The sequence below is a fragment of the Mobula hypostoma genome, chromosome 8 (genome assembly GCF_963921235.1).
Source record: "Mobula hypostoma chromosome 8, sMobHyp1.1, whole genome shotgun sequence".
In the NCBI taxonomy this organism is placed as follows: Eukaryota; Metazoa; Chordata; class Chondrichthyes; order Myliobatiformes; family Myliobatidae; genus Mobula; species Mobula hypostoma.
In genome coordinates this window covers 34220244-34248084 of record NC_086104.1, presented here as the reverse complement: position 1 = coordinate 34248084, position 27841 = coordinate 34220244, and the positions used below count along the sequence as shown (strand labels likewise).

General features: G+C 40.0%; 1 protein-coding gene across 1 annotated transcript in view; it reads right to left on the bottom strand.

The window, feature by feature from the left end:
- prkcea (protein kinase C, epsilon a) overlaps positions 1 to 21431 on the bottom strand; it is a 658830-nt gene extending 637399 nt beyond the window's left edge. Inside the window, exon 1 of the mRNA XM_063055673.1 lies at positions 20286 to 21431. Coding sequence (XP_062911743.1) covers positions 20286 to 20633 — 348 coding nt within the window. The 5' untranslated portion in view covers positions 20634 to 21431. The remainder of the gene's footprint in view (positions 1 to 20285) is intronic.
- Positions 21432 to 27841: the final 6410 nt, after the last annotated feature.

Below are 27841 nucleotides of genomic sequence, written 5' to 3'. Positions count from 1 at the left end.
GGTCCAATGAGAGGAGGGGACATACTGGACCTGGTGTTGGGTGATGAGCCTGGTCAGGTGACTGACCTTTCAGTGGGTGAACAGTTAGGGAATACTGACCACAACTCCTTAACTTTCTGGATAACGTCCTTGTGGGAGAGTTTTAAATTGGTGTAGGGTGAATTACGAGGGCATTAAGCAGGAACTAAGAAGCATTAATTGGGAGCAACACATAAAAATTGCTGGGGAACGCAGCAGGCCAGGCAGCATCTATAGGAAGAGGTACAGTCGATGTTTCGGGCTGAGACCCTTCGTCAGGACTAACTGAAAGAAGATATAGTAAGAGATTTGCAAGCGGGAGCAGGAAGGGGAGATCCGACTCCCACTTTCAAATCTCTTACTATCTCTTCTTTCAGTTAGTCCTGACGAAGGGTCTCGGCCCAAGATGTCGACTGTACCTCTTCCTATAGATGCTGCGTTCCCCAGCAATTATTATGTGTGTTGCTTGAAATTCCAGCATTTGCGGATTTCCTCGTGTCAGCATTAATTGGGAACACATTTTCTCGGGCATGTTCACATCAGACATCTGAAGGATGTTGAAAGAGACTGGTATGTCCTGTTGGAAGGAAGGACATGGATGGAAAGATATGAGAACTCTGGATAGCTAGAGAGGTGATGAAGAAAAAGGAAAAGTATGTAAAGCTTCAGAAATTAGGATCATCAAAGCACATAAAGAGTATAAAGAAGCCAGAAAAGAACTAAAGAATGGAATTACCGAAGCCAGGAAGGGCCATGAAAAGTCCTTGGCAAATAGAAATAAAGTCAATCCCAAGGCATTCTATACATAGATCATGAGTAAGATGATAACTTAGGAGAAGGTGGGACCACTCAATGATAAAGCATGGAACATTTGCTTTGATACAGAGAATGTGGGTGAGGTACTTAATGAGTACTTTGCTTTGGTATTTACCAAGGGAAAGGATATGGGGGACCAGAAGAACAGTGCTGAGTGTATGAATACATTAGGGCATATAGAGGTCAAGGAGGAGGATGTGTTGGGCCTCCAAATGAATATTAAGTAGGATAAGTCCCCACGGCCTGATGGGATTTACCCCAAGTTATTGAAGGAGGCAAGAGGTGAGATTGTTAGGCCCTTAACCAGTATCTTCATGTCCTCTCTAGCAGCAGGCAAGGTCCTTGATGACTGGCAAGTGGCTAATGTTGTACCTCTATTAAAAAAGGGAACAAGGGAAAATCCTGGGATCTATAGACCTGTGAGTCTCACGTCAGTTGTAGGAAGATTTCTGGAGAAAATTCTTAGGGATAGGATGTATGAGTATTTGGAAACCCATGGCCTAATTCAGGAGAGCCAGCATGGCTTGGTGCGTGCATGTCATGCCTTACCAATTTGATTGAGTTTTCTGACAAGATGACGATAGAGATTGATGAAGGGAGGGCATGGATGCTATCTACATGGATTTCAGTAAGGCTATTGACCTTCATTGGAGGCTAATCCAGAAGATTAAGATTCACGGGACCACAGCAAATTGGCTGTTTGAATTCAGAACTAGCTTATGCATAGAAGACAGAGGGTTGTGATTGAAGGGACTTATTCTTACTGGAAGTCTGTAATTTGTGCAGTTCTGCAGGGATCTGTGCTTGGACCTCTGCTGTTTGTAATGGATATAAATGACCATGTGGATTTGGACAGGATGTTTCCTATAGTGGCGGTATCCAGAACTAGAGGTTACTGCCTCAAAATTAAGGGGAACCCTTTAGAACAGAGGTAAGGAGGAATTGTTTTAGCCAGAGAGTAGTGAACCTGTGGAATGCTCTGTCACAGACTGCAGTGGAGGCCAAGTCCGTGGGTATATTCAAGGCAGAAGTTGATCATTTCCTGATTGGTCAGGGCATCAAAGAATATGGCGAGAAGACAGTACACCTTCAACAGTCGAGTGGGATCCGGGATCAGCCATGATAGAACGGTGAAGCAGACTCGATGGGCTGAATGGCCTAATTTTGCTCCTATGTCTTACCATCTTATGACCTGGATGAAAATGTAGATAGGTCAGATAGTAAATTTGCCGATGATACCAAGATTGGTGGAGACGTGGATAGTGTGGAAGACTGGCAAAGAATTCAGCACAATATAGATCAGTCGCAGATATGGGCTGAAAAAAAATGGCAGATGAAGTTTAACCCATTTAAATTTGAGGTGTTGCATCCTGGTAGAGCAAATGCAAGAAGACAGTACACAGTTCTGGCAACATACATCAAAGTTGCTGGTGAACGCAGCAGGCCAGGCAGCATCTATAGGAAGAGACGCAGTCGACGTTTCAGGCCGAGACCCTTCGTCAGGATTAACTGAAGGAAGAGTGAGTAAGGGATCCCTTACTCACTCTTCCTTCAGTTAGTCCTGACGAAGGGTCTCGGCCTGAAACGTCGACTGCGTCTCTTCCTATAGATGCTGCCTGGCCTGCTGCGTTCACCAGCAACTTTGATGTATGTTGCTTGAATTTCCAGCATCTGCAGAATTCCTGTTGTTTTAGTACACAGTTCTGGGCAAGGTCCTTAACAGTGTGCTGAGCAGAGATCTTGGAGTCCAAGTTCATAGCTCCTTGAAAGAGGCTACCCAGGTCAATAAGGTCATTAATAAGGCTTATGGAATGCTTGCTTTTATTGTTGAGGCATTGAGTTCAAAAGTCAGGAGGTTATGTTGCAAATTTATAAAATTCTGGTAAATCAACATCTGGAGTATTTTGTACAGATCTGGTCGCCCCACTATTGGAAGGATGTTGAGGCTTTGGAGAGGGTGCAGAAGAGGATTACCAGGATGCCGTCTGGTTTAGAGGGCATATGCTATCACAAGAGGCTGGATAAACTTGGGTTGTTTTCTCTGGAGCGTTGGAGGCTGAAAGGAGATCTGATAGAGGTTGAGAAGATTATGAGAGGCATAGATAGAGAAGACAGAGAGCATCTGTTTCCCAGGGTTGAGATGTCTAATACCAGAGGCCATGCATTGAAAGTGAGAGGGGGTAGGTTCAAGGGGGATGCAAAGGGTAAGGTTTTTGCTCAGATAGTCATGGGTGCCTGGAATGCACTGCCTGATATGGAGGTAGAGGTAAATACATTAGAGGCTTTTGAGGGACATTTAGATAGGGATATGGATGTAAGGAAGATGGAGGGATATGGTCTAGGTAGGGGGGATTAGCGTTTGGGGATTTTTGATATACTTTTTAGCTGGTTTGGCACAACATTGTGGGCCCAATGGCCTGTTCCTGTGCTGTACTCTTCTATGTTCTATGTAAGGTGTTACAAAAATTTGAGATGCCTACAGAAAACTAGAACAAGACAACACATAGTGAACAGTCACCTTCATGGCTCTGGAGTTCTTGGTGGATGGTTTTTGTGTTCAGGTGTCCAGGAAGTCTTCTGGGTAATTAAATGGCAGCTGTTGGAAGCCACACATGAGTTGATTAACATAAGTGAAACAATTAAGGTTGTGCTGGTAAGTTATTCGGTTAACTTGCATCCAAAGCAGCGTCTTTGAAGATAATAACCAAATCCCATCAGAGGAACAGCACAATTAGCCTCACACACAGCTCCATTCAATAAACCAACAGAAGACACAAAAGTCTGAAGGTATATATGCCAAGCATAGGGACATCTTCTATCCCAGTGTTTTAAACATATTGAATAATACTTTGGCCTTTCAAGTTGGCTTCTTGACCTCACAATCTACCTTGTCATGATCTTATAGCTTAATATCTGTTTGCATTGCACTTTTCTCTGCAACACTTTATTCTGCATTCTGTGCAACACACAAAATGCTGGAGGAACTCAACAGGTCAGGCAGCACTTCTGAAGAGGAATAAATAGTCAATGTTTCTGCTGAGACCCTTCATCGAGACTTTAAAGTTATTACTGACTTCAGGAGGAGAAAACCGGAGGTCCATGAGCCAGTTCTCATATGGGGAACAGAGGTGGAGAGGGTCTGCAGCTTTAAGTTCCTCAGTGTTATCATTTCAGTGGATCTATCTGTCCTGAACCCAGCAGGTAAGTGCAATTATGAAGAAAGCATGGCAACACCTTTACTTTCTTCCAAGTTTGCGAAGATTCGACATGACATCTAAAACTTTGACAAAATTCTGCCAGTGTGTGGCGGAGAGTTTATTGACTGGTTGCATCATGGGCTGGTATGGAAACACCAACGCTCTTGACTGGAAAATGGAAAAAGTAGAGGATGCAGCCCAGTCCATCATGGGTAAAGTCCTCCCCACCTTTGAACACATCTACATAAAGTGCTGTCACGAGAAAGCGCCATCCACCATCAGGGACCCCCATCATCTAAAGCCATGCTCCCTTCTCGTTGCTGCAATCAGGAAGGTACAGGAGCCTCAGGACCCACACCACCAGGTTAAGGAACAGTTATTACCCCTCGACCATTAGTGTATTGCTTATTTTTTTTCTTTTTCCTATTTGCACAGTTTGTTGTCTTTAGCACATTGGTTGTTTGTCCATCCTGTTGGTTATTGATTCCATTGTCTTTCTTGGACTTACTGTGTACGCCCACAAGAAAACAAATCTCTGAGTTGTTTATGGTGATATACATGTACTTTGCCAATAAATTTACTTAGAACTTTGAAAGTGGAGGTTGATAAGCTCTTGATTAGTAAAGATATCAAATGCTACAGGGAAGAAAGGAGAATGGGGTTCTGAGGGAGAAAAAAATCAGCCATGACAGAATGCCAAAGCACTCGATGGGCTGAATGGCCTACCTCTGCTCCTATGTCTTATTGTCTCATTGCTTAAAAATGACTCTCAGTTTCTCATTAACAAGCGTCATTTTGGAAATCCAGTTCTGCACAAAATGTGTCCTGAAGTCCCAATATACTCATAAACTATTTATCCATCTCAACAAATTATCTCCTGGGATCCCTTACTCACTCTTCCTTCAGTTAGTCCTGACGAAGGGTCTCGGCCTGAAACGTCGACTGCGTCTCTTCCTATAGATGCTGCCTGGCCTGCTGCGTTCACCAGCAACTTTGATGTATGTTGCTTGAATTTCCAGCATCTGCAGAATTCCTGTTGTTTTAGTACACAGTTCTGGGCAAGGTCCTTAACAGTGTGCTGAGCAGAGATCTTGGAGTCCAAGTTCATAGCTCCTTGAAAGAGGCTACCCAGGTCAATAAGGTCATTAATAAGGCTTATGGAATGCTTGCTTTTATTGTTGAGGCATTGAGTTCAAAAGTCAGGAGGTTATGTTGCAAATTTATAAAATTCTGGTAAATCAACATCTGGAGTATTTTGTACAGATCTGGTCGCCCCACTATTGGAAGGATGTTGAGGCTTTGGAGAGGGTGCAGAAGAGGATTACCAGGATGCCGTCTGGTTTAGAGGGCATATGCTATCACAAGAGGCTGGATAAACTTGGGTTGTTTTCTCTGGAGCGTTGGAGGCTGAAAGGAGATCTGATAGAGGTTGAGAAGATTATGAGAGGCATAGATAGAGAAGACAGAGAGCATCTGTTTCCCAGGGTTGAGATGTCTAATACCAGAGGCCATGCATTGAAAGTGAGAGGGGGTAGGTTCAAGGGGGATGCAAAGGGTAAGGTTTTTGCTCAGATAGTCATGGGTGCCTGGAATGCACTGCCTGATATGGAGGTAGAGGTAAATACATTAGAGGCTTTTGAGGGACATTTAGATAGGGATATGGATGTAAGGAAGATGGAGGGATATGGTCTAGGTAGGGGGGATTAGCGTTTGGGGATTTTTGATATACTTTTTAGCTGGTTTGGCACAACATTGTGGGCCCAATGGCCTGTTCCTGTGCTGTACTCTTCTATGTTCTATGTAAGGTGTTACAAAAATTTGAGATGCCTACAGAAAACTAGAACAAGACAACACATAGTGAACAGTCACCTTCATGGCTCTGGAGTTCTTGGTGGATGGTTTTTGTGTTCAGGTGTCCAGGAAGTCTTCTGGGTAATTAAATGGCAGCTGTTGGAAGCCACACATGAGTTGATTAACATAAGTGAAACAATTAAGGTTGTGCTGGTAAGTTATTCGGTTAACTTGCATCCAAAGCAGCGTCTTTGAAGATAATAACCAAATCCCATCAGAGGAACAGCACAATTAGCCTCACACACAGCTCCATTCAATAAACCAACAGAAGACACAAAAGTCTGAAGGTATATATGCCAAGCATAGGGACATCTTCTATCCCAGTGTTTTAAACATATTGAATAATACTTTGGCCTTTCAAGTTGGCTTCTTGACCTCACAATCTACCTTGTCATGATCTTATAGCTTAATATCTGTTTGCATTGCACTTTTCTCTGCAACACTTTATTCTGCATTCTGTGCAACACACAAAATGCTGGAGGAACTCAACAGGTCAGGCAGCACTTCTGAAGAGGAATAAATAGTCAATGTTTCTGCTGAGACCCTTCATCGAGACTTTAAAGTTATTACTGACTTCAGGAGGAGAAAACCGGAGGTCCATGAGCCAGTTCTCATATGGGGAACAGAGGTGGAGAGGGTCTGCAGCTTTAAGTTCCTCAGTGTTATCATTTCAGTGGATCTATCTGTCCTGAACCCAGCAGGTAAGTGCAATTATGAAGAAAGCATGGCAACACCTTTACTTTCTTCCAAGTTTGCGAAGATTCGACATGACATCTAAAACTTTGACAAAATTCTGCCAGTGTGTGGCGGAGAGTTTATTGACTGGTTGCATCATGGGCTGGTATGGAAACACCAACGCTCTTGACTGGAAAATGGAAAAAGTAGAGGATGCAGCCCAGTCCATCATGGGTAAAGTCCTCCCCACCTTTGAACACATCTACATAAAGTGCTGTCACGAGAAAGCGCCATCCACCATCAGGGACCCCCATCATCTAAAGCCATGCTCCCTTCTCGTTGCTGCAATCAGGAAGGTACAGGAGCCTCAGGACCCACACCACCAGGTTAAGGAACAGTTATTACCCCTCGACCATTAGTGTATTGCTTATTTTTTTTCTTTTTCCTATTTGCACAGTTTGTTGTCTTTAGCACATTGGTTGTTTGTCCATCCTGTTGGTTATTGATTCCATTGTCTTTCTTGGACTTACTGTGTACGCCCACAAGAAAACAAATCTCTGAGTTGTTTATGGTGATATACATGTACTTTGCCAATAAATTTACTTAGAACTTTGAAAGTGGAGGTTGATAAGCTCTTGATTAGTAAAGATATCAAATGCTACAGGGAAGAAAGGAGAATGGGGTTCTGAGGGAGAAAAAAATCAGCCATGACAGAATGCCAAAGCACTCGATGGGCTGAATGGCCTACCTCTGCTCCTATGTCTTATTGTCTCATTGCTTAAAAATGACTCTCAGTTTCTCATTAACAAGCGTCATTTTGGAAATCCAGTTCTGCACAAAATGTGTCCTGAAGTCCCAATATACTCATAAACTATTTATCCATCTCAACAAATTATCTCCTTAATGCTTCATATTCTCTGGAAGGTCATACAAGCTTTACTTCATTTATTGTTTCAACATCCTAGTTATTTCAGCTTGTCGAAATTCTCAACTGGAGCTTTTGGTAGCAAAGCAGACCAAAAATGGCTCTTCCAGAATAAATGAAAATGGTTTCTTGCAAATCAATGCCAGGTTGCTATTTGAAGGATCCTGCACACAAATCATGTACCATAATTTTAGTACAATTTTTGAATTAAAACTGGAACTTAAATGAACCACTTCAAAATATAGGATAATTTCAGATTGATTTCTGTCTAACTGAAGACTAGCTGACCTGCCCTGGACCAAACTCAAAGCCTTGCTGAAAGAAGGAACAACGTAACAATGGGTCTTATGGGTAACAGTAGTGGAAGATATGGTACAATGGAAGAAAAGCTCTCATCCATCCCTATTCTTCATATGTCAAACACCTGGAAACCAAGTTGATTAGCAGCTAGTCAGCTCCTCTATCTCCACTAACTGCTAACCCGGCCATTTGTAGGGATTGTTTTTTTCTAAAGGAAATTACAAAGCATTAGCACATTCTGAGTCCTATTCACAAAATAGATCCCCAGAGCTCTCGCAGACAGATACATCTTAAAAATGCTTATTGCAAATGCCAGTGGTCAAGTCTTGCATTGGTGATTTTTGAATTCTTGTACTGAGTTTCTCAAGATAATGAAATTTGCTGGAAAACTGAACTTTTGCCTTTTTTAATTGGAACATAGCAAGACCTCAAATTAATACAAACAAGATTGGGTAAGATGTTTAAAGGGTCACACTTAGAAATGTTACTTGTACATCGGGAATAACAAATCAGTGACCACAACTTTGGAAGGCACAAGAAATAATTTAGATGCAACAGAAGTAAAATGCAGCATCAGACAGAAGCACCCCAGGCAGAGTATTGTCTGAAATTGCATCCCTTATAAGACAAGAACAAGTATTTTATCAACCAGTTCACCGATCTGAAACATTAACCCCAATGTCTTTCTCTAAAGCTACTCCCAAACATGCTAACATTTCTAGCATTTTTATTTATTTTTGATCTCCAGCTTTTGCAATATCTTGCTTTATGATTCAAGTACCCCATCATGTCCAAAATTAAGCATTTTTTAAAAAATTGATAAAGACCACAAGTCATTAGCTACTGAATTCTGAACTGTTACACCATTCAGGCTTCTAAATGATTTTCTGATCTTCGAGGTCAACGACATAACAAAACTGAAAGAAAATTTTCAACATTTGATCTTTACTGTTAATGTACTTTTGAGTTTGGGAAACATTAATTATGCAACCATGATGTGGAAACCTTAAAATAACCACACAAAAGATCAATCTGACTTTTTCTCTGCACTAAGTACCAAATAATGGACTTGTATGGAATTCTTAATATTTATAAACCGCAAGATCATTTAAGATGATAATTATGCAATCTTCTGAGAAAGAATACATATTATAAAAGTGCTTTTTAGGAGTTTAAATCCAAGTATTTGTCAATTATTTTACAAAACCACTCATCAGAACAAATTTTCATGGAATAACAATTCTTTTCTTCCCAAAAATGCACAATATGAGGAAAATATCTGCACTGGAATGTAAATTAAGCCTAAATAATTAATCATTAACCCAGCTGGTTGTGTTGATCTCAAAAGTAGCAAAAAATTATTTTATATGTGTCAAAAATGTATCTGTCATACCTGTCCAGACAGCTACCCTCAGAAAAATCCTTTAAGAGGACAGCAAGTGATGCAACCAGAAATGAAGCATCTGAAAGTCGTATCATAAGAAGAACAGAGATCAAAGGGTCAAATCTTTATCTGCAATGGAGCAAGGTTTTAGTGCTGAGTTAGGAAACACAAAAGTGCCCCATTCAGCTCAGCTCAACAATTAGGTAAGTATTTTGTAACAAGTGTGCCTTCATGGCAGTTGCCTTTGGGTTTCTTTAAAGATTTGCCTGTTACTAAAGCTATATTTGCAAGTAACCCAAGTACTGCTGGCAAGCACGGTTGTCTCAGAGTGGGCCATTACTGCAAAGGCAGCCACAATGATCTTCCAACAGCAGCCCATGTTTGCATACCTGGGAACAGCTTGAAAAGCACAGCAGTCCTGGGTCTGTAGCTGCCTGGAACAAAGCTTGACAAAGACCACTGCATTGTTTTGTGGATATCCTCAGTAAATGCACACTGCAGAACAACGACAGTCTTATTCATACTGCAGGACCTCAAGGACAATGTGGTACTGAAACTTAGGTTGTGACTGAAGAATTTGTGGGGGACAGCTTATTACATCACCAATCAGTTGAAGTCCTGGTGCTTGTCTGAGAGTCCTGGAAATGCAAAATACATCAAAATGCGGCAGCCTGCTCACAGCACTGTCAAGATCCACTGTCACCTGCTATGGCACAGCCTTGAGGATATTTTATGCATGCCATTGCCTGATTGCACATACCAGCAAAGAAGGAATTGCAGGTCCTTAATATATTAGGCTACAAAGACATTACTGAGCCTTCTTCAAAGCTCCTGATCACTGAGTTAGCTACATGAATCTTTTGGAAGAATAAGCACAAGCACGTCTCATCCTACTGCCCATAGCAGACTCTGGATTGAAGACTCTATAGCAAACAGTAAGATATTCTGACTCTATCTCTTGAAAATCCTTATTCACATCTACCTGTATTGACTATAGATATTGACTACAAAAACTTATGCAAGGTCTTTGTGAGACCTTGATCCTTGAGTTGCATTATTTGCTTGTAGCAATATGGCAAAAGTACATGCAAGCATGTAGTGAACATCGTGGAGTTTGTTTCTATTTAGCACCCAAAGAAAAGGCTTGGTGCCAATGAAAGTCAAGATCATCAGTTGCTGAAATTATTATTTTCTGACAATTTGCATATTGCAGTTCCTCAACACAAATTAAAGTCTCACGGATTTTGAGAAAGTTAATTTTGGTGAAATATATTCTGAAATTTCACAAATTATGTAAACATTTGCATTGAAATATCTATTTCCCCACTTTGTGCATTTGACCGATAAAAAAGATAACTCATTTCATTTTTCTTTTATTTGTAACCAACAGCATAAACTCAGAAATTGTAAATGTTTGCATAGTAAACACTGCACAACTGCAAGCACAGACCAGTCCTCGATCTATTTCAATAGATATAAATTGCTTAATTGCATCAACATTATTCTCCGACATGTCATCTGTTTACGCCACTGATACAAAACCAGAGTAATGAACGAGAATCATTACCCTGAAGAGCTAAATGTAGCTAGTGTGTGTCATAATGCCAATGCAAACCAAAATGAGGGCGCAATTTTTAACTTAACACACTAGCATGAAACAAATGAGGTTGGATCTGCCTCCTGATACTCATTCAACAGATTTTATCTTCCAGTGAAGGTGAATGATCCAATTCTATCCACGTCCAAGTGGATTAGGTTACCGTTGCAGTCCTTAAGATTGCGGCTACTCAAAATGTTTCCATCGGTCAGGTTATAACTGCTGTTCAGAGATGCTTATGGTTACTGCACAGTTGCTAAGGGAACAGCAGCTGTTTAACACCATTTTCTCGAACAAAGATGAAGGAGAAACAGCTGCTCTCAGTTTAAAAATTCAACATATTCTGAAACGTCTGCACAGAAACAAGTGTTCTGTAGAAAAATAAGCAATTATCTTAAGATCTTACAAAATCCAAGGCACTTTGTTTTATTTACATCTTTTGGGATACACAGTTAATTTGTAACAAAAAAAATTTCCCAAATGAGATTTTCGTAGATTTGGAGTTGATGTTACATCAATGAATGCTAAAGCCTGTTTATTTTCTATTAAGCGATTTCCCCTGGAAGTGAGTTGTAGCTTCTGACTAGACAGTGAGTAAAAATATCCTGAAAAGCCAAGACAGATCAACACAAGTAGAAAGAATATCAGAAATTGTGCAAAATTCTGAAGTTCAAAATAATGCAGCTAATTCTGAAATGAATGGCAGAAGTTTGGAAGAAGATTGGGAATGAAACATTATTCAGGGAAAGGGAGGTTAAAGGTGGAAAGAAAAGCAAACCTTTTCAATTAAAATAAATTATATACCCATCTCCCTCAAAAATGCTTGCTGCATAAATGAAATAATATTAGCACTAGAGTACAGATATAGTGAGTCACACTAATCAATCCATGGTCAAGTTTCAACTGGGTAGAACATTTATCACAACACCTCTGAAAGGCAGAGGCAAGAAAATCAGTGATTCCTATCTCTGTTTAAGAAGGGCAGACATGAATTTCAAGGATTACAATATCACCATTTCCTCCTCCACTAAAGACACATTAGAAAAATAATAATGTGTACTATAAATAAATGAGGAGATGAAATAGGTAAAAGCAAATTAATTGACATGGTGATTATTGAGAGATACCAAAAAGTTTCAAGGTCATACAAAGGATTTTTTTTATTATATTGGATGCCAAATTTATTGCAAAACTACCTTCAAAAGCACTTTATGGGCCATACAGAAATCTTGTAGGGGACTAAGTAAAGACAATCAATTGTCTGCAAATTAATATGAACATAACATTTTGTAACCAGATGAGAAGAATGAGACAGTCTGCATTGTTAATCCATCTTGGCCCCAACTAACTCCAATGATCAATCAATTTTTTAAAAGTGTTTATCAGCGGTCAGTGAACACTAAGTGGACAGTGGATACCTGAAGAAAAACATGGACGAGAAATGGAAAGTGGAGGTTATAGATGCACTGTTTACAGAGAAAAACAAATGTATATCATCAGGTTTCTGTGCACAAGGCTACCTACCTTCTGTAGAAAACAATAAACGACTGAAAATCATGAAGTTAGAAAGTGCTCTATTAAGTTGTCATGTTTGTTTTGGCTTCCTCTGGCATCTGCTGAATAATGTATGGAAGCGCCAGGATTTCTGCAATGGTAATCTATGTATGTGGATGCCACTTGGGAGATTTATTTTATTTATACTGGAGCGGCCTATGGATGTGAGCCAAAGGTGCAGAAACACTGTCTGTGAGGTTTGCTTCTGCATTACTTAAATTGGGCCTCCTTCAGCAGGTTCCAGCCCATGCCAGACAACCTGGTTCCCTTTAAATTAATTTGCTACTGACTCTCCTTCAGGAACTTTCACCTGTAGTATTAACACCTGTCTGACTCCTGGATAAGGACCCTTAACGAACCCAATGTCCCCTACTAAGCACCAACTAACTAACCAAAACCTCATCTTCCACCAATCTCCAGACCAGACTGGCCCTATAAACATTCAAACCAGACCATCCTTCTCAAGGATTGTCCAACCATTGACACAACATCTTCCCCATCTCCACTTTTGAATCATGTTGCCTCCCTCAACCCCTGGTATCTTTCACCCAACGTTGATCTCAACTTAGGTGTAGTTCATGAAGGAAAGTCCTGAACATAAGAAAGACAAACTTAGTGGTACTTGAGGACAAAGACTGACAAAACTTCTAGCTTTCCAATCAGTAGACTGATAGTTTGACTGTTACAGTCTCTTCAGGGACAAAGGAAATTCTTGCCACTAACTTGCAAACAAATAAAGGAGGAATTGTGCAGCAATATCTACCAAAACCACTACTCATTTTATGTATTAATGAACTGAGCTTTGATATACCAGACCTAGTTATCAGAATCAGGTTTATTATCACCAGCATGTGACATGAAATGTGTTAACTTAGCAGCAGCAGTTCAATGTACTACATAATCTAGCAAAGAAAAACATAATAATAGAAAATAAATCAATTACATATATTGAATAGATTAAAACAAAAATGTGCAAAAACAGAAATACTGTATGTTTAAAAAAAAGTGAGTAGTGTCCAAAGATTCAATATCCATTTAGGAATCGGATGGCAGAGGGGATGAAGCTGACGGCTTCTGTACCTCCTACCTGATGGTAACAGTGAGAAAATGGCATGCCCTGGGTGCTAGAGGTCCTTAACAATGGATGCTGCCTTTCTGAGACATCGTTCCCTAAAGGTGTCCTGGGGACTTTGTAGGCTACTACCTAAGATTTAAAAGATTGCATAAGATATTGTATCCAGAAACATTTAGGATATCGGCAGACTCCATGAAGACACAAACAAACCAGCAAACACATTTTAATATGTTGAAATGTAAAGCAATTCAACTGTGTAGGAAAGAAAGCATGAAAGAAAGCATTTCAATATTGTTGAAATGAGGTTACTGGAACAGAGAGACTGAGACTGAACACACTTAATCATTTGAATGAGGCATTGCAGGTCAAGTTGAAAAGGCTGCATGATGGAAAAAAAAGGATCCCTGGCTTTAGAAATAAAAATAAAGGAAAATGTGAAGACTAAAACTTTATGAAACACAAGTGAAAATCTTTTTGACATATTGGGGCCAATTTCAAACATCACAGTTTTGGACTGGGTACAGCAGTGACTTACTGGGCACTGCAGATGAAACAAAACTGACATGAGAGTCTAAAGAAACAGTTTGCTATCCTAGGATTGCAAAATAGTCAAAGAAAATTTGGCAAAAATTATCAAAATCACTAACAATTTTTCTGAGAATAAAGGCACCAAAAGAACCAAGGGCAACTGGAGAACCAAAAATTACACAGCAAGTTGTGATCTGAAACGTTTTGAAAGACTGAAGTCATCAAAGTCATAATGACTAGCAACGGAAACTCAATAAATATTTCAAAGGGAAAAGTTTTGTAATCGAGCAGGGGAAAGGGACCAATTAGATAGCTCCCTCAAAGAGCCAGCACAGATATGATGGTTCAAACAGCCTCATACTTTGGTCCATTATTCACTGGTTGTACATCCATATGCAGTGTAAGAAAGGACTGTCATAGTTAATAGCCTACATAAAAGCAACACACAATAATGATATAAGAGTAACACATAATAATGGCATGCTTCATTATTAACTATGGATGAACAAGACAAGATGGCAAAAATTACAGGTTGGTTCAATGCAAGTGTTAATACAAGGGATGCCGGTTAATTGAGCCATAGGATAATCAGGGCAGCTGCTTATTTGGGATACCTCTTAAAGAACAAAAGCTAATTGAGAAAATAGCCAGGATTTTCTTTGTTTATTTGGGACACCATGCCTCTTAATCAGGACAGGAGACTGTTGCCTAATAGTTTCTAATTTGCATCAGTCATGTGCACTTGTGTGCCTGTTAAACACTACATAGTACTTGCAGCAACAGTTTTTAAATAGCAACTGTTGCATGTGTTTGGATTTAAAAAGAAGCAATTTTTGTCACTGACAGTTGGCGAAAAATAAGTAGTAAGATAATTCAGATCTCTTTTGCTCACTGCAGTTTCAAGCATTCAGGCTTGGAGATGCCAGAAACGGCCGGGAGTGAAACTGAAACATTTTCAATATTTCCAGCAAGTTAGGAACTAGGAAGACTTTGAAGGTATCAACAATCATCTTGAACATTACAATGAAAAAGAAAATTTGTAAGATGAAATTATCAAAAAGCATTGTATGAAGTTAGTCCATAATCTGCACTAGGTATATGCACTAATTTTGTTCATTTATAGTCCATCAAAAGAACACAGTAGCATACACTCAATGAATTCCTCCATCAGTAACTAATCAGAACTAGTACACAGTTTTAAGTTCTGTAGTACCACTGGTGATACTCTAATGTGGTTCGGTATTTCATTTAAATACATAATTTTTTATTCAGTTGAACTCTAGTTTTAATTCCTTTTTGATGATTTCCATGAAAGTTCAGCTAATTGGGACAGACTCTTAACTGGGTCAAAATGTATTGGCCTCAATGTGTCCCAATTAACTGGAATCTGCTGTATTAGAACATGAAAAGTGCCAGTGTTACGTTACAAATATATGAACGGAATAATTTAAACAAAACAGTGAAATCTCAAGTTGCAAGGAGCAATGAAGTCTGAATTGCCCTTGGGAAATCAGACAACTAACAGCGGATAAGATTACACATGTGAAAAGTTTACTTTCTGGCAAATTAATATTAATACACTCTACCTTCAATATTGTTAGATATTTTTTCAGGAATGAAAATCACAAGCAAAGGAACACAAATGTTACCCACTGCAAGCCATAATGTAAAGACATCATTACCACTTGAAATCAAGCAATAAAATAAGATGGATAAATTCCAAAATAATGCTATATCCATTTGTTAATAATACCAAATCCGAAAATAAAGCGGTAGCACCTAAATAATTCACAGGCAACAATGAGCATTCATTATAGCCTGTCAGACTTCAAAACACTCAGATGGTTAACATACTCCTTCTCTCCTCCCTTCCCAATTCACAAATAGGGAAAGATACTAAGTTATCATCTTGTCAGACAAGCTATTTTGGCCAATGTGCATTTGAGCACAAAGAGGGAGGATTTCCTTCCCAATCAGAACATAGCACGGTACAAGCACAGGAACAGGCCCTTCAGTTCATGTTGTCTGTGCTGAACACAATAGCAAATTAAACTAAATTTCTTCTGCCTTCTGCCTGGAGGGATACGTTCCATATCCCCCCATTCCCAGCATATTTATGTGTCTATCTAAAAGTCTCTTAAATGCGTCTGTTTTATCTGCTTCTGCCAATACTCCTGGCAGCATATTCCAAGCACCTACCACCCTCCGTATAGTTGCACTGCACATCTCCCTTAAACTTTTCCCTGCTCATCATAAATCTATGTTCTCTAGATTACGATAAAGTACTTAAAGGGTAAAGTTCATCCACAATCAATGATGTTCACCAGGTCTGGTAAAAATTCTATCTGTTGACAGATCACGTCTGCAACTCTCAGCTCCACTGGAGTCAATGGAGATGAATACAACTGGTAAACAGTACTTTTGCACAGATTTAGTGATCGTGATTAAAGGCAATATTTCTCCAAAGCACAAGCCACTCAGCTCAACTAATCCATAAAGAAGACAAATATCTTTTACCTTTCTAAGTGCCTAATCTCAGCAGCACTGCCTCCGTGAGCCACTGAGCATCAGCCAAGTCTACTGGCAATGAACTGATGGTAAACTAGCTAACTTTTCTTCCCAGCTGCAGCAAATATTTGGCCGATCAGAATGGATTGTAGGGAGATATGTTTGGAGGTAAGAGAATTTACTTCCCTCTCCCAAGGGAAGATCATACAAATATACTGCTCAGTACATGTATTCCCTACTAATAATTATGAAAGGAAATTTCATATTATTGTTCATTCGGCCACATAACTGGGATGAACAGGTTGAAGAAAGACTGAGCAAACTGGACTCTATACTTAATGAAGTTCAGCCAATACTATTGAAATATTTAAGATTCTGAATTAACAGGGTGGATGATGTGAACATGTTTCCCATGGGTTTATCTAGAACATGGAGGTACTGCTTCAGAATAAGTCGTTTATTGACAAAGGAGACTTTTTTTTTCCTCTCTCCTATATATGAATTCTCTTGCCAGAGAATCAATGAATAGAATCAAAATGTATATTCACAGATGTTTGAACTGATGGCATGGAGAATGAGCAAGAAAATGCTGCTGAGGCCAACATTCGATCAGTTGTGATTCAGTTAAATGGCAAAGTAGGCTTGAGGGATTGATCAGCATTGGCATCCATCTCATGTTCTAATGGTCGATGTGGCCTCATCTCCACTTCTTTCTAAAACAAAATATTACTATCCACTATTAACCCAACACTAGCCTCAACTCTGTTAATTAAACAATTAAGATTTGCTTCAATGGTTAAATGAATAAATGTAAGAATTAAACTATTCAGAAAATATTCATTAATAGATGATGGCAAACCATACTGGCAATGTCATCAAGTTTCCTTTAATATATCAGTGCTAAGACATTGCTGTTAAATGCTGGTGGTTTTAAAACAAACCTGCCGCAGTTTAGCTGCTGGCAAATTGAGGACTTCTATCTATATATAGACAAATGCAGATGGTGGCACCATTTCTGTCATATATTCTGTGATGGAACACTCCGTGGGTCGACATGACACAAGAGTCATGACCCCCACTAACTTCAGTGGGGTTTGGAAGGACAGTGTGAAGAAAGGAAAGAAGGTACTGTTTTTTTTTCAAATTGAGTTTTGTTTTAATTCTCTAAAAGTGATTCAATTGTTTTAGCTAATTTTGGTTTTTAATTATTAATTTTAATAATTCTTCATATCCTTTTTATTTCCTATCACTTAAATAAGCTAACATTTTCGAAACATGAGAGGGATTGGGGGCTGGGTACAGCACAGCTTTTCTGGAGGTCAAAGGCTTTCAGGGGGATTTTGGGGTCTGTGCTTCTTGATGCCCTCCACCATTTTGGCCTCTGTACTGGAATGTGGGGCAATTCAGTTAGCGTCCATAGCAGGCAATTGCAGCGATTGCAGGCATCTGACCCATTAAAGTAGGAATGACGCAAAACAATGCAGAATATTTTCACCCTCAAAACCTGGGCAGTCATCTGATAGATTGAGCACAAGCCCTTAACCTAATAATCACTCCAGGATACTTGCCATAAATGCAGCAAAGATAGAAGGATAACCTATTACCTCTCAGAGGTATAAATTTTCCATTTCTATCTTAGTCCTTACTTACTTTGCTCACAAGAACTTGTCTGAGCTTTAAAGGAAATTTCCTAACCATAACCCAGTCTGGAAGGCAAAAATGAAAGTTTAGCAATGCCCTCACCACAGCCACATTTTAGATGTAAGTAACCTTTACTTCCCAATGACAATGCTGCACAATTTCAGAATTATGCTTTACTCAGTTACAGTAACAAAGGTTTAATAAATACTTAGTTCCAGAGCAGAAATTGATATAGTGATATGAAATACACCATATTTACAAATAAATGAAACACAAGGAGGATAAACAAATTAATCTGGATCAATAACCTCACACAGATCCTATCTTATTTTCTCTGGAACATGTTCTGCGATTAAGATGCCTGCGTCAATTCATATTTTTCATTTATGTTTCAAATATCTGTGCATGAATAATGGTTTTTAGGATCAATCAAAATCAACTGCATTCATTTCTGAGTTCCATCCTTCGCAATGTACACACTAGTTTAAGTGAACATAGTGTCACCTGAGTATTGTAATCCTTGAAGGGTTAAATTATATAAAAAATGTTATAGGAATTTAAAAATTACTTAAACTGATAGACAGACCAGGAAAGGTAGGTGAAAATTCAGAACAAGTGACCAAAATTTTAAAATTCAGGAATGAATCTGGAAACACTTAACCACAGAGTGACAGACATCTGAAAGTGTCGCAAAAGGCCTAAATGAAGCCTAAAGTGAAGGCAAAGATTTTGTTAAATAAACATATCAAAGAATAAGAAAAAAAGTGGATTAAAGGGGTTGAAATGCAACTCAGCTATGATCAAATTTATTGGTACAATGGGTTAATGGGGATAATTGGTTGACTTTTATTTGCATGTTCCAATCACTTTAAAGAAATTAGCTTGGAAAAGGAATACCAGCTTGTATTATGCATAACCCTGATGCAAGATGCAAAATACACCAATAGTATTCATAGGAAAAAAACTGATGAGACTTATTAAATAATTTCCATCTTTTTTCTCTCAACAGAAAATAATTAATTCACACTGTTGTCTTAGCTCAGTGATAGTACAGGAGACGGTCCTAATCAAAACTGTCCTCCTTTGCATAAACCTTCACTTAAGGATGTGGGTGGTGGGGAGAATGGAGAAAATTTCCTTCAGACACTGTGCACTGAAAATGTGAACACTTTCTTCAGCAGCTTCAAAATGTTCTTACACTCAGTCTATATAAGATGTCTTTTCCTCAGGATGCAGGCAAATAGATAAAGTGTGACATTTCTAATGCAGTTGCCAAGTTATTTCAATTTTAAAATGTGCATTCCCAGTGCGCTGTTTTGTCCTTAACACCTGCTTTCAAATTCATGCAATCAAATAAGGTAACATTTCACCTTGTTCTGGATGCAAACAGTTTTTTTAAAAAAAAACCAGTGCACACGGCCTGAATTTCAATTTGCCTGCAGAACCAAATGCGATGCTTCGATGTCTTTTTTTTTAAAGATGCTCAACTGTATCATCCAGTCAAATCTTTACTTCACGGAAACATGACCTAAATTTAAGTCTATTTACTTTTTTAAGTTACAGTTACAACTAAAACAAGGCAGACTCAATGCTACTGAAATCTCGAAAAAAAATATTTACGATAATGTCTCTGACTACTTCCAGTTTTCTTTGGAGAAAATACTACCGACTGCTGCGGTACACTGCAATAGACCTAAAACATCAATTCCTTGAGTCATGATAATATCTAAATTATACAATGAGCATATTTAGCCCATTAGCACAACAATCCATATTTAGGGACTGGACTTAACCAAATTTAGGTTTAACCAAAGGATTCTTCTGAATGTGAAGCAAATTAGATTAGTGCCACTCAATACATGCACGCGCTGTTAATTTGCTCGTGCATGCGATGTCAGACAAATTAAAGTCAACGGAACATTTAATTTTCCAACAAAACGACTCCATGTCAACCGACAGAAATAAGTATTTGCCGCATTATATTACTTGTCAGTGAAATATACGGTCATCGTACATACTCTGTGTTCTCAATAAACTGCAAGTTCCTCGGTGACAGGCGTCGTCGGGGGAGGGGGGGAGGACACTTCAAAACATTGTCAAAACTCTGCATATCAACCCGTTATCTTTACGAGGGTCGGGCAAAATGCGGTGAAGCGGGAATGATGTGCTTCTTTTAAGTGGTTTTGTGTATATTTATGTTTACGTTAGCATCTTACCCAGTCTTCGAAGTGTCTGCTGCCATTCTGCAATAGATCCTCGAACTGAATGGTACAGTTGGCCACAAAATCGTCGTAACCGATCGGCGCATCGTGGAAGACGGCCAGCTCGATTTTCCTGCCGTTGCACACGTCGGTAACAAAGTCGTCGTTCCAGGCGGGGCTGTTAGTTTTTTGTTTGGTGGCCGTCTGGCCGATCCTCGAGTCGTCAACGTTGACCGCAATGTAAGGGTCGAGCAGGAAAGTCTGGGGCCTGGAACCCACAGCATGCCTCAGCGACCACGGGGTGGGCTTCAAGTCGACAGCCTCGCTGATCCTGATCTTCAGCAGCCCGTTGAAGACGACCATCGCTCCGCTCTACGGAGAGGGGGTAAGGAGGGTGGGGGAGGTGAGTCCGCCCGCCCGCCAGGCGCTGCCGTCCGAATCCTCCGCTCGCCCGCCTGGATCCACTGCTACTTTTCGTCAAGGAAGGCGGAGAAGGGCGCAAGGAGGAAGGGAGCAGAGCGACTCTCGTACTGAGGGAGACCCTGGACCCACCGGCGGCCGGTTCCTCTATCGCCGGAGCTGCGGTACGAATTGACCTCAGGAAAGCAGGCAGCAAAAAAAGCACCCCGGCCCCTCAAACTCCTCGCTCAAATCCTTGGAGGGAAAACAGGGAGGACGAGGGAAGGAGGGAGGGAGGAGGTGGGGGTGAGAGTGGGAAAAGGAGAGAGAATCCTCCCAAACTTTTTTTTACCACCGAAAATTTGCCCAGATGGAAGGTAATGAATAAGTGGTCTTGTGCTCCTCATCCAGCGGTCCGCATAGCCTCTCTTCCCCCTTTCTGCTTAATCCACACTCAGCCACCCTCTGCATAAGGGGGTTACATGCAGGAAATCGACTTTTTTGTTTTGTGTCCAAACAAACTGGGCTTTTGTTTTTATATTACTATAATTACACAGAGTGAGGGAGGGGACGTAGAGCAATGTGATTATCGCCACTACCTGTTTTCTTTTTGTTGTTTTTGTTTTCTGGCTGCTGTTGGCAACTCGCGGAGCCAAACTGCTGAGACTGTTGTTGGTAGCTGCGGTGATTTCCTACTCTCTCTCTCTTTCTCTCTCGCTTTCCCTCCTCCTCTGTTGGCCTTGGTGCAGGAAATGCGCAAAAGACGTCAGAAAGTCTTCCCGGGCTCCAGGGCTATTCAACAGAGTGTTGTAACCAGCTTTTAAACATCGCCCAGGAATAGTGCCTTCCAACCCAACGATATTTTCACAACAGAATAATCGCAGGAACCCTCGGTGCTAATCTTGTTTTCCTTCCCGTTATGAGTTCAGGTTGCGTTTGCAGTCTACTCCCGTGCAAAGACACTGATTTTAGTGAATGAACACGGTTTATACATTCAATAAATACGTGGTGCAGACAGTAGTAATCAGGTAGATTTACACACATTTGTGGACTTAATGAGTTGAAGTACAACTAGATATTGTGACCAGACAACTGTCACAAGAAATTGTTACATTATTTTGAATAGGCGGGAAAATATTTTAACCTTTTTGGAATTCCGAAATACATTGTCAGCTTTCCCCATAGAACGTGCAATGCTCCATTTCACATATAACATCTGGAATAAACATAGTTGTGACATTTCATATCTACAATAGAGGGTTCTTAATTCACCGTATTGCTAAATTAAAACCCGCTATTGTAATCTAGATTTTTCAAGAGTTTGGGTGAAACGTTACTGCAGTCCTCAGACGACAGGAGTGGATTGATATTTTGTGCACTTTTTTGTGGGATTTCCCATTCTCATTGCTGCATTCGCAGGAAGGAAGTCAACTCGGACGGTTGGAAGTACAGCCGATTCATAAACTCTCGCATTCCACGCTTTAATTGCGAAAGTTTAAAAGCTGTTTGTTTCAAAGTTTCTACAATTTAAATACATTTTATACTGCATGTACAAACTGACCGATCCAAGATATAATAAAATATACACATTTCCTACTTCAATCTATAATACATTTGCTGTAGTTTCTTTGTATTTCATCTGCTGTTGCCCCATCCGCCACCATTCAACAACCAATCAGCTACGGGGTCTGAGCTTAAAGGGTTCTACCGTGACAGTTCTGTAGCTGATTGTTATGGGTACTGCATTCACGTCGAGACACATCGCCATACCTTCTTCCCTCCTTGTAAGGAGTATTTTTTTTACAGAAGTATTTCCACACATACCGTTACTGAATTCAGGAAGTCGCTGCGTTGCAAGTTAAAAAAAAATGCTTTCTCTTTCACAGCTCAGTGCACAGCTGGTTGATATATTAAACCATTATACTTTAAAGGTATTGTGGATTTGGAGCCTTAAATTTAAACCGCGAAATAATTGGGGCTAGGGAAGGAAAGATTTTGTAAAAAACCTAAGACCTCGTAGTAAACAATTTCTGATCCAATAACAATTCCGGCACCAAGATACCAGATGTTAAGGTGCTCCTTACCATAATGACTTGTAGACATTTGTGGTAATTCAAAGACAACATCTATTCCAAAACAACATAGACATTGGCCTGTTGGCTTTGTTAAGATGCTGAAGGTGGAAAATGGTCTTCTATCCTAGATTTGTAATGTACTGCAACCTTTCCAAAATCTTTGGAAGTTTGAAATATTTATTATTACTGCTAACTTCTCACAGCCTAGGATGCAAGACATGATCTCTATGAAACTTGTCGTTCTTTAGTTTCGTTAGTTTGCATTGTGGTAATAATTGTATTAACCTTTTACCCCTAGATTTTGTACTTCTGCTGAGAGGGTTTTAGTTTCATTTATCACAAAGACAGATACAAAATATTTGTTCAAAATCTGTCCCATTTCCTGATTCCCCAGGAATGTCCTGTTGAAGGACTACTATTTACCTCTATTTACCTATTCTATATTGTGTTAAGCCACGGATCAATCATGACTTCTTGCCAGAGAAGGCTCCAGAGTTTATATACCTGCCTCCTGCTCCTATATTTCTATCTTCTAGTGCAGCTCTGATATGCAGAGGAGATTTCCATTTGCCAGTCATACTATTTTTTTTCATTCTAAAATGAAGTCTTCCAATCTATTGAAACTGAATTTTCTGATGATTTTCTGGAGTTCTTTCCTCTTCAGATATATTGTTCAGGTTCTTTTTGCAGAACATCCCATCTTTATATCTGAGCACGTGCAGTCTGGATTACCAGTTATCAAAGCCACTGTGCAGTGAAATGGGGAGCAGGGAGGTTTTTGGTGGTGACTGTCATGCAAATGGAAGCAATGGGTATCAAAAAGAACAATAGATGACTTTTCTAATCCCTTTTTGATGAACAAAATGAATGGTAGTAGCTTTACTAGAAACAACATGAGAAAATCCCAATCTTTATTCCTGGAGCACACCATAAACAACTAAAGTGAAGTTGTCCAATGCTGGCCCATAGTTGTCATCCTGTAAATGAAATGGATATTAAATCATAAACTGTGGTTGAGCAATTTTGTGTTAAATCAATCTCAACCCAAGCTAGGAGTGCAGATGGAATCTTTATGCTCATCTTTCTTGCCTTAATGAACTCTGTGATGCTCTGACTCACAAAGTCATTAAAGGACTTATCGTTTTCGGATAATGAATGAAATTTCAGAAATCACAACCTTATAAGACAGACTTAGGGGCAGAATTAGGCCATATTGCCCATCACGTCTGCTCCGCCATTCCATCATGGCTGATTTATTATCAGTCTCACCTCCATTCTCCTGCCTTCTACCCATAATCTTTGATGTCTTGATCAATCAAGAATCTATCAATGTTCTCCTTAAATATACTGTACCTGATGACTTGGCCTACACAGCCTTCTGTGGCAATGAATTCCGTAGACTAACCACCCTCTGGCTCAAGAAAATTTTCCTCATCTCTGTTCTAAGTGAATGTCCCTCAATTTTGGGCTGTGCCCTCTGGTCCCAGACTCACCCACTATGGGAAACATCCTCTCTACATCTACTTTATCTAGACCTTTCAATATTTGATAAGTTTCAATGAGAACCCCCTTCATTCTTCAAACTCCAGCAAGTACAAGGCCCAGAACTATCAAACACTCCTTATATGTTAAATCTTTCATTCCTAAGATCCTCCTCATGAACCTCCTCTGGACTATCACCATTGCCAGCATATCTTTTCTTAGATAAAGTGCCCAAAACTATCCACAATATTGCAAGTGCAGTCTAACCAATGCCTTATAAGGCCTCAGCATTGTATCCTTGCTTTTGTAATCTCATTTTGTAATGAATGCTCATTTTGCATTTGCCTTCCTCCTGCAAGTTAACCTTTAGGGAATCCGCACAAGGACTCCCAAATCCTTATCTACCTCTGATTTTTGAATTTTCTTCCCATTTAGAAAATAGTCCATTCCCTTATTCCTTCTGTCAAAGCGAATGACCATGACAATATATTCTAACTGCTACTCCTTTGCCCGTTCCCCCAGACTGTCTAAGTCCTTCTGCACACTCCCTGCTTCCTCAACACCACCTGACCCTCCACCTATCTTCTTATCATCTGCAGACCTGGCCACAAAGCCATCAACTCCTTCATCCAATTCATTGATATTTAATGTAAAAAGAAGCAGTCTCAACACTGATCCCTGTGGCACACCATGAGTCACCAGACGCCAACCAGAAAAGGGCCTCTCTATTCCCACTCTTTGCCTCCTCCCAGTCAGCCAATCTTCTATCCATGCTAGTACCTTTACTGTAATACCACAGGCACTTATCTTATTAAGCAACCTCATGTGTGGCACCTTGTCAAAGGCCTTCTGAAAATCCAAATAAACAACATCCACTCCTTTGCCTATCCTGGCAGCAATTTACTCAAAAAATTCCAAAAGATTTAACAGGCAGTATTTCCCCTTTAGAAAACCATATTGACTTTGGCCTATTTTATCATGTGCCTTCAAGTACCTGATATATCATTCATAATAATAGGCTCCAACATCTTTCCAACCACTAAAGTCAGGCTTACTGGCCTATGATTTTCTTTCTTCTGCTTCTCTCCCTCCTTAAAGAGTGGAGTGACATTTGTAATTTTGCCGTCCTGAGAAACCATTCTAGAACCTACTTATTCTTCCTAACCAAATCTGTGTCACTAATTAAGTCCCAACCCAGAATTGCTGTTCTCCTAGTGGGCTCAACCACAACGGGCTCTAAAAAGCCACCTCATAGGTATTTTACTAATTCCTTCTCTTACGATCCAGCATGAACTAGATTTTCCCAAACTACCTGCATTTTGACATTCCCCATAACTCTTGCAACATTGCCCTTTTTACATGCCTCTTTGATCTCCCATTATAATTTGTAACTCCCATTGTGGCTACTGTTCAGAGGCCTGTTTATAACTCACATCAGGGTCTTTTTACTCTTGTAGTTTCTAAATTCTACCCACAGGGGTTCTACATCTTCTGATCCTATGTCACATCTTTCCAAGGATTTGATTTCATTTCTTTTTACCCATAGAGTCACCTACCCCCTCTGCCTACCTGCCTGTACTTTCTGTACAATGTGTATACATGGCTGTTAAGCTCTCAACTATGATTTTCTTTCAGTCAAGACTCAGAGATGCCCACATCATCATACCTGACAATCTTTAACAGCACTACTAGATCATCTACATTATTCTACATACTGCGTGCATTCAAATATAACACCTTCAGTCCTGTATTCATCATGCTTTTCAACTTTGACCCTCTGGTAAATTTAACTCATCTCACTGACTGCAATTTTGTCCTATCATCTGCTTGTCCTTCCTCGCAGCCTCACTACACACTGCATCTAGTTCTACACCAACTACCATATTCTCAATCCTATTAGTCCAGTTCCCACACCCCTCCAAATTTTTTAAAACCTCCCCAAAAGCTCTAGCAATCCTGCCAACAAAGATATTGGTCCATCTTGGGTTCAGGTATAACCCATCCTTTTTGTGCAGGTCATACATTCCCCAGAAGAAATCCCTATGTTCCAGGAATCTGAAACCCTGTCCCCTGCACCAGTTTCTCAGCCATATCATCCTATTCCTGCCCGAACTGTCACATGCACAGGTAGAAATCCAGAGATTAATACTGTGGAGCTCCTGCTTTTCAGCTTTCTGCCTAACTCCCTATATTCTCTTGTCAGGACTTACTCTCTTTTCCTACCTATGCTGTTGGTACCAATATGTACCGTGACTTCCAGCAGCTCACCCTCCCCCACAAGCATGCCATGGGCCTGATCCAAGATGTCTTTGACCCTGGCACCCAGGAGGCATCTCTTTCATGTCCACAGAGTCTGCATTCTGCTCCTCTAATTATGGAATCCCCTATCAACTATTGAAATGTTATCTCCTATCCACATCTCCCCTCCCCCTCCCCATTTCCCTTCCAAGCCACAGCGCCAGACAATGCCAGGGACCTGGTTACTGTGGTTTCCCCCCCGGTAGTCCTCACACCCCCCACCGCCCAAAATAGTATCCAAAGCAGTATACTTATTATTGAGGAGAGTGGCAACGGAGGTATTCTGCACTGGCTGCCTACTCCCTCTCCCTGTCCTGACAGTCACCCCAGTACCTGCCTCCTGCGTCTTAGAGGTAACTAACTCCCTGTAGCTCCTCATTTTTCTCTATGAGCCAATGGTCATCTAGATGCAGTTCCAGTTCCTTTACACGGTTTCTAAAGAGTTGCAGCTCAATGCACTTCTTGTCGATGTAGTTATCAGGGAGACTGGATGTCTCCCAAAATCTCCACACTTAACACACCAAGAACATACCACTACCTCCAAGCTCATTCTCAGTGCACTAGCTATGTGCTAACAGCAAAAAAAAACACATAGAACATCCACCTGTGATTTCCAAAGCCTATTCTCACCTAAGCCTGTTGAGCCAAAGCTAGACCATTCTAACATTGGCCCACTCCAACAATGGCCACTCCACGTACACCCTGTTTCTTTTTATTGGCCCCATGCTGATTTCAGCCCACAGAAAGAAAGCTGAAAGCTTCGGAGTTCTTTTCCAATGTTGTGCTACGTCACTAGTGAATGACCTCTTTAGCAGATTTCAGCCTGCAGAAAGAAAGTGAAAGTTCCTGAGCTCTTTTTAGACTTCGCGCTGCCTCACCAATGAATGACCCTGATTTCAGCCTGCAGAAAAATCTGGAACAATGAAGCACGCCTGCTTATGTGATTAAAATAGGCATGAACAATACTAGCCGTAAGTATTAGTTTACATAATATATTTGTATCTGTTTTAATCAATATGATATAATTTTGGAAATGGTAATCACTTGCAACTTTCAGGGTAAAATATAACAATCTGTACAAAGAGACATTCTAATTCATTATACTCAATGTTTAACAACACTTCAGCAACTAATTTTAGTGTTATTAATGTTTCCTTGCAAACCATATTTTTAATAAATGTATTACATTTAGTTCCCTAAATTCCCAGCACATGTAAACTTTATTTTATTGTGACAGTCATATGTTGTCTAGGTATATTTATCAACCTACTCATGTAAATAAAGGATGGAGGCAGCTTTAACATTTTTGCAATTTAT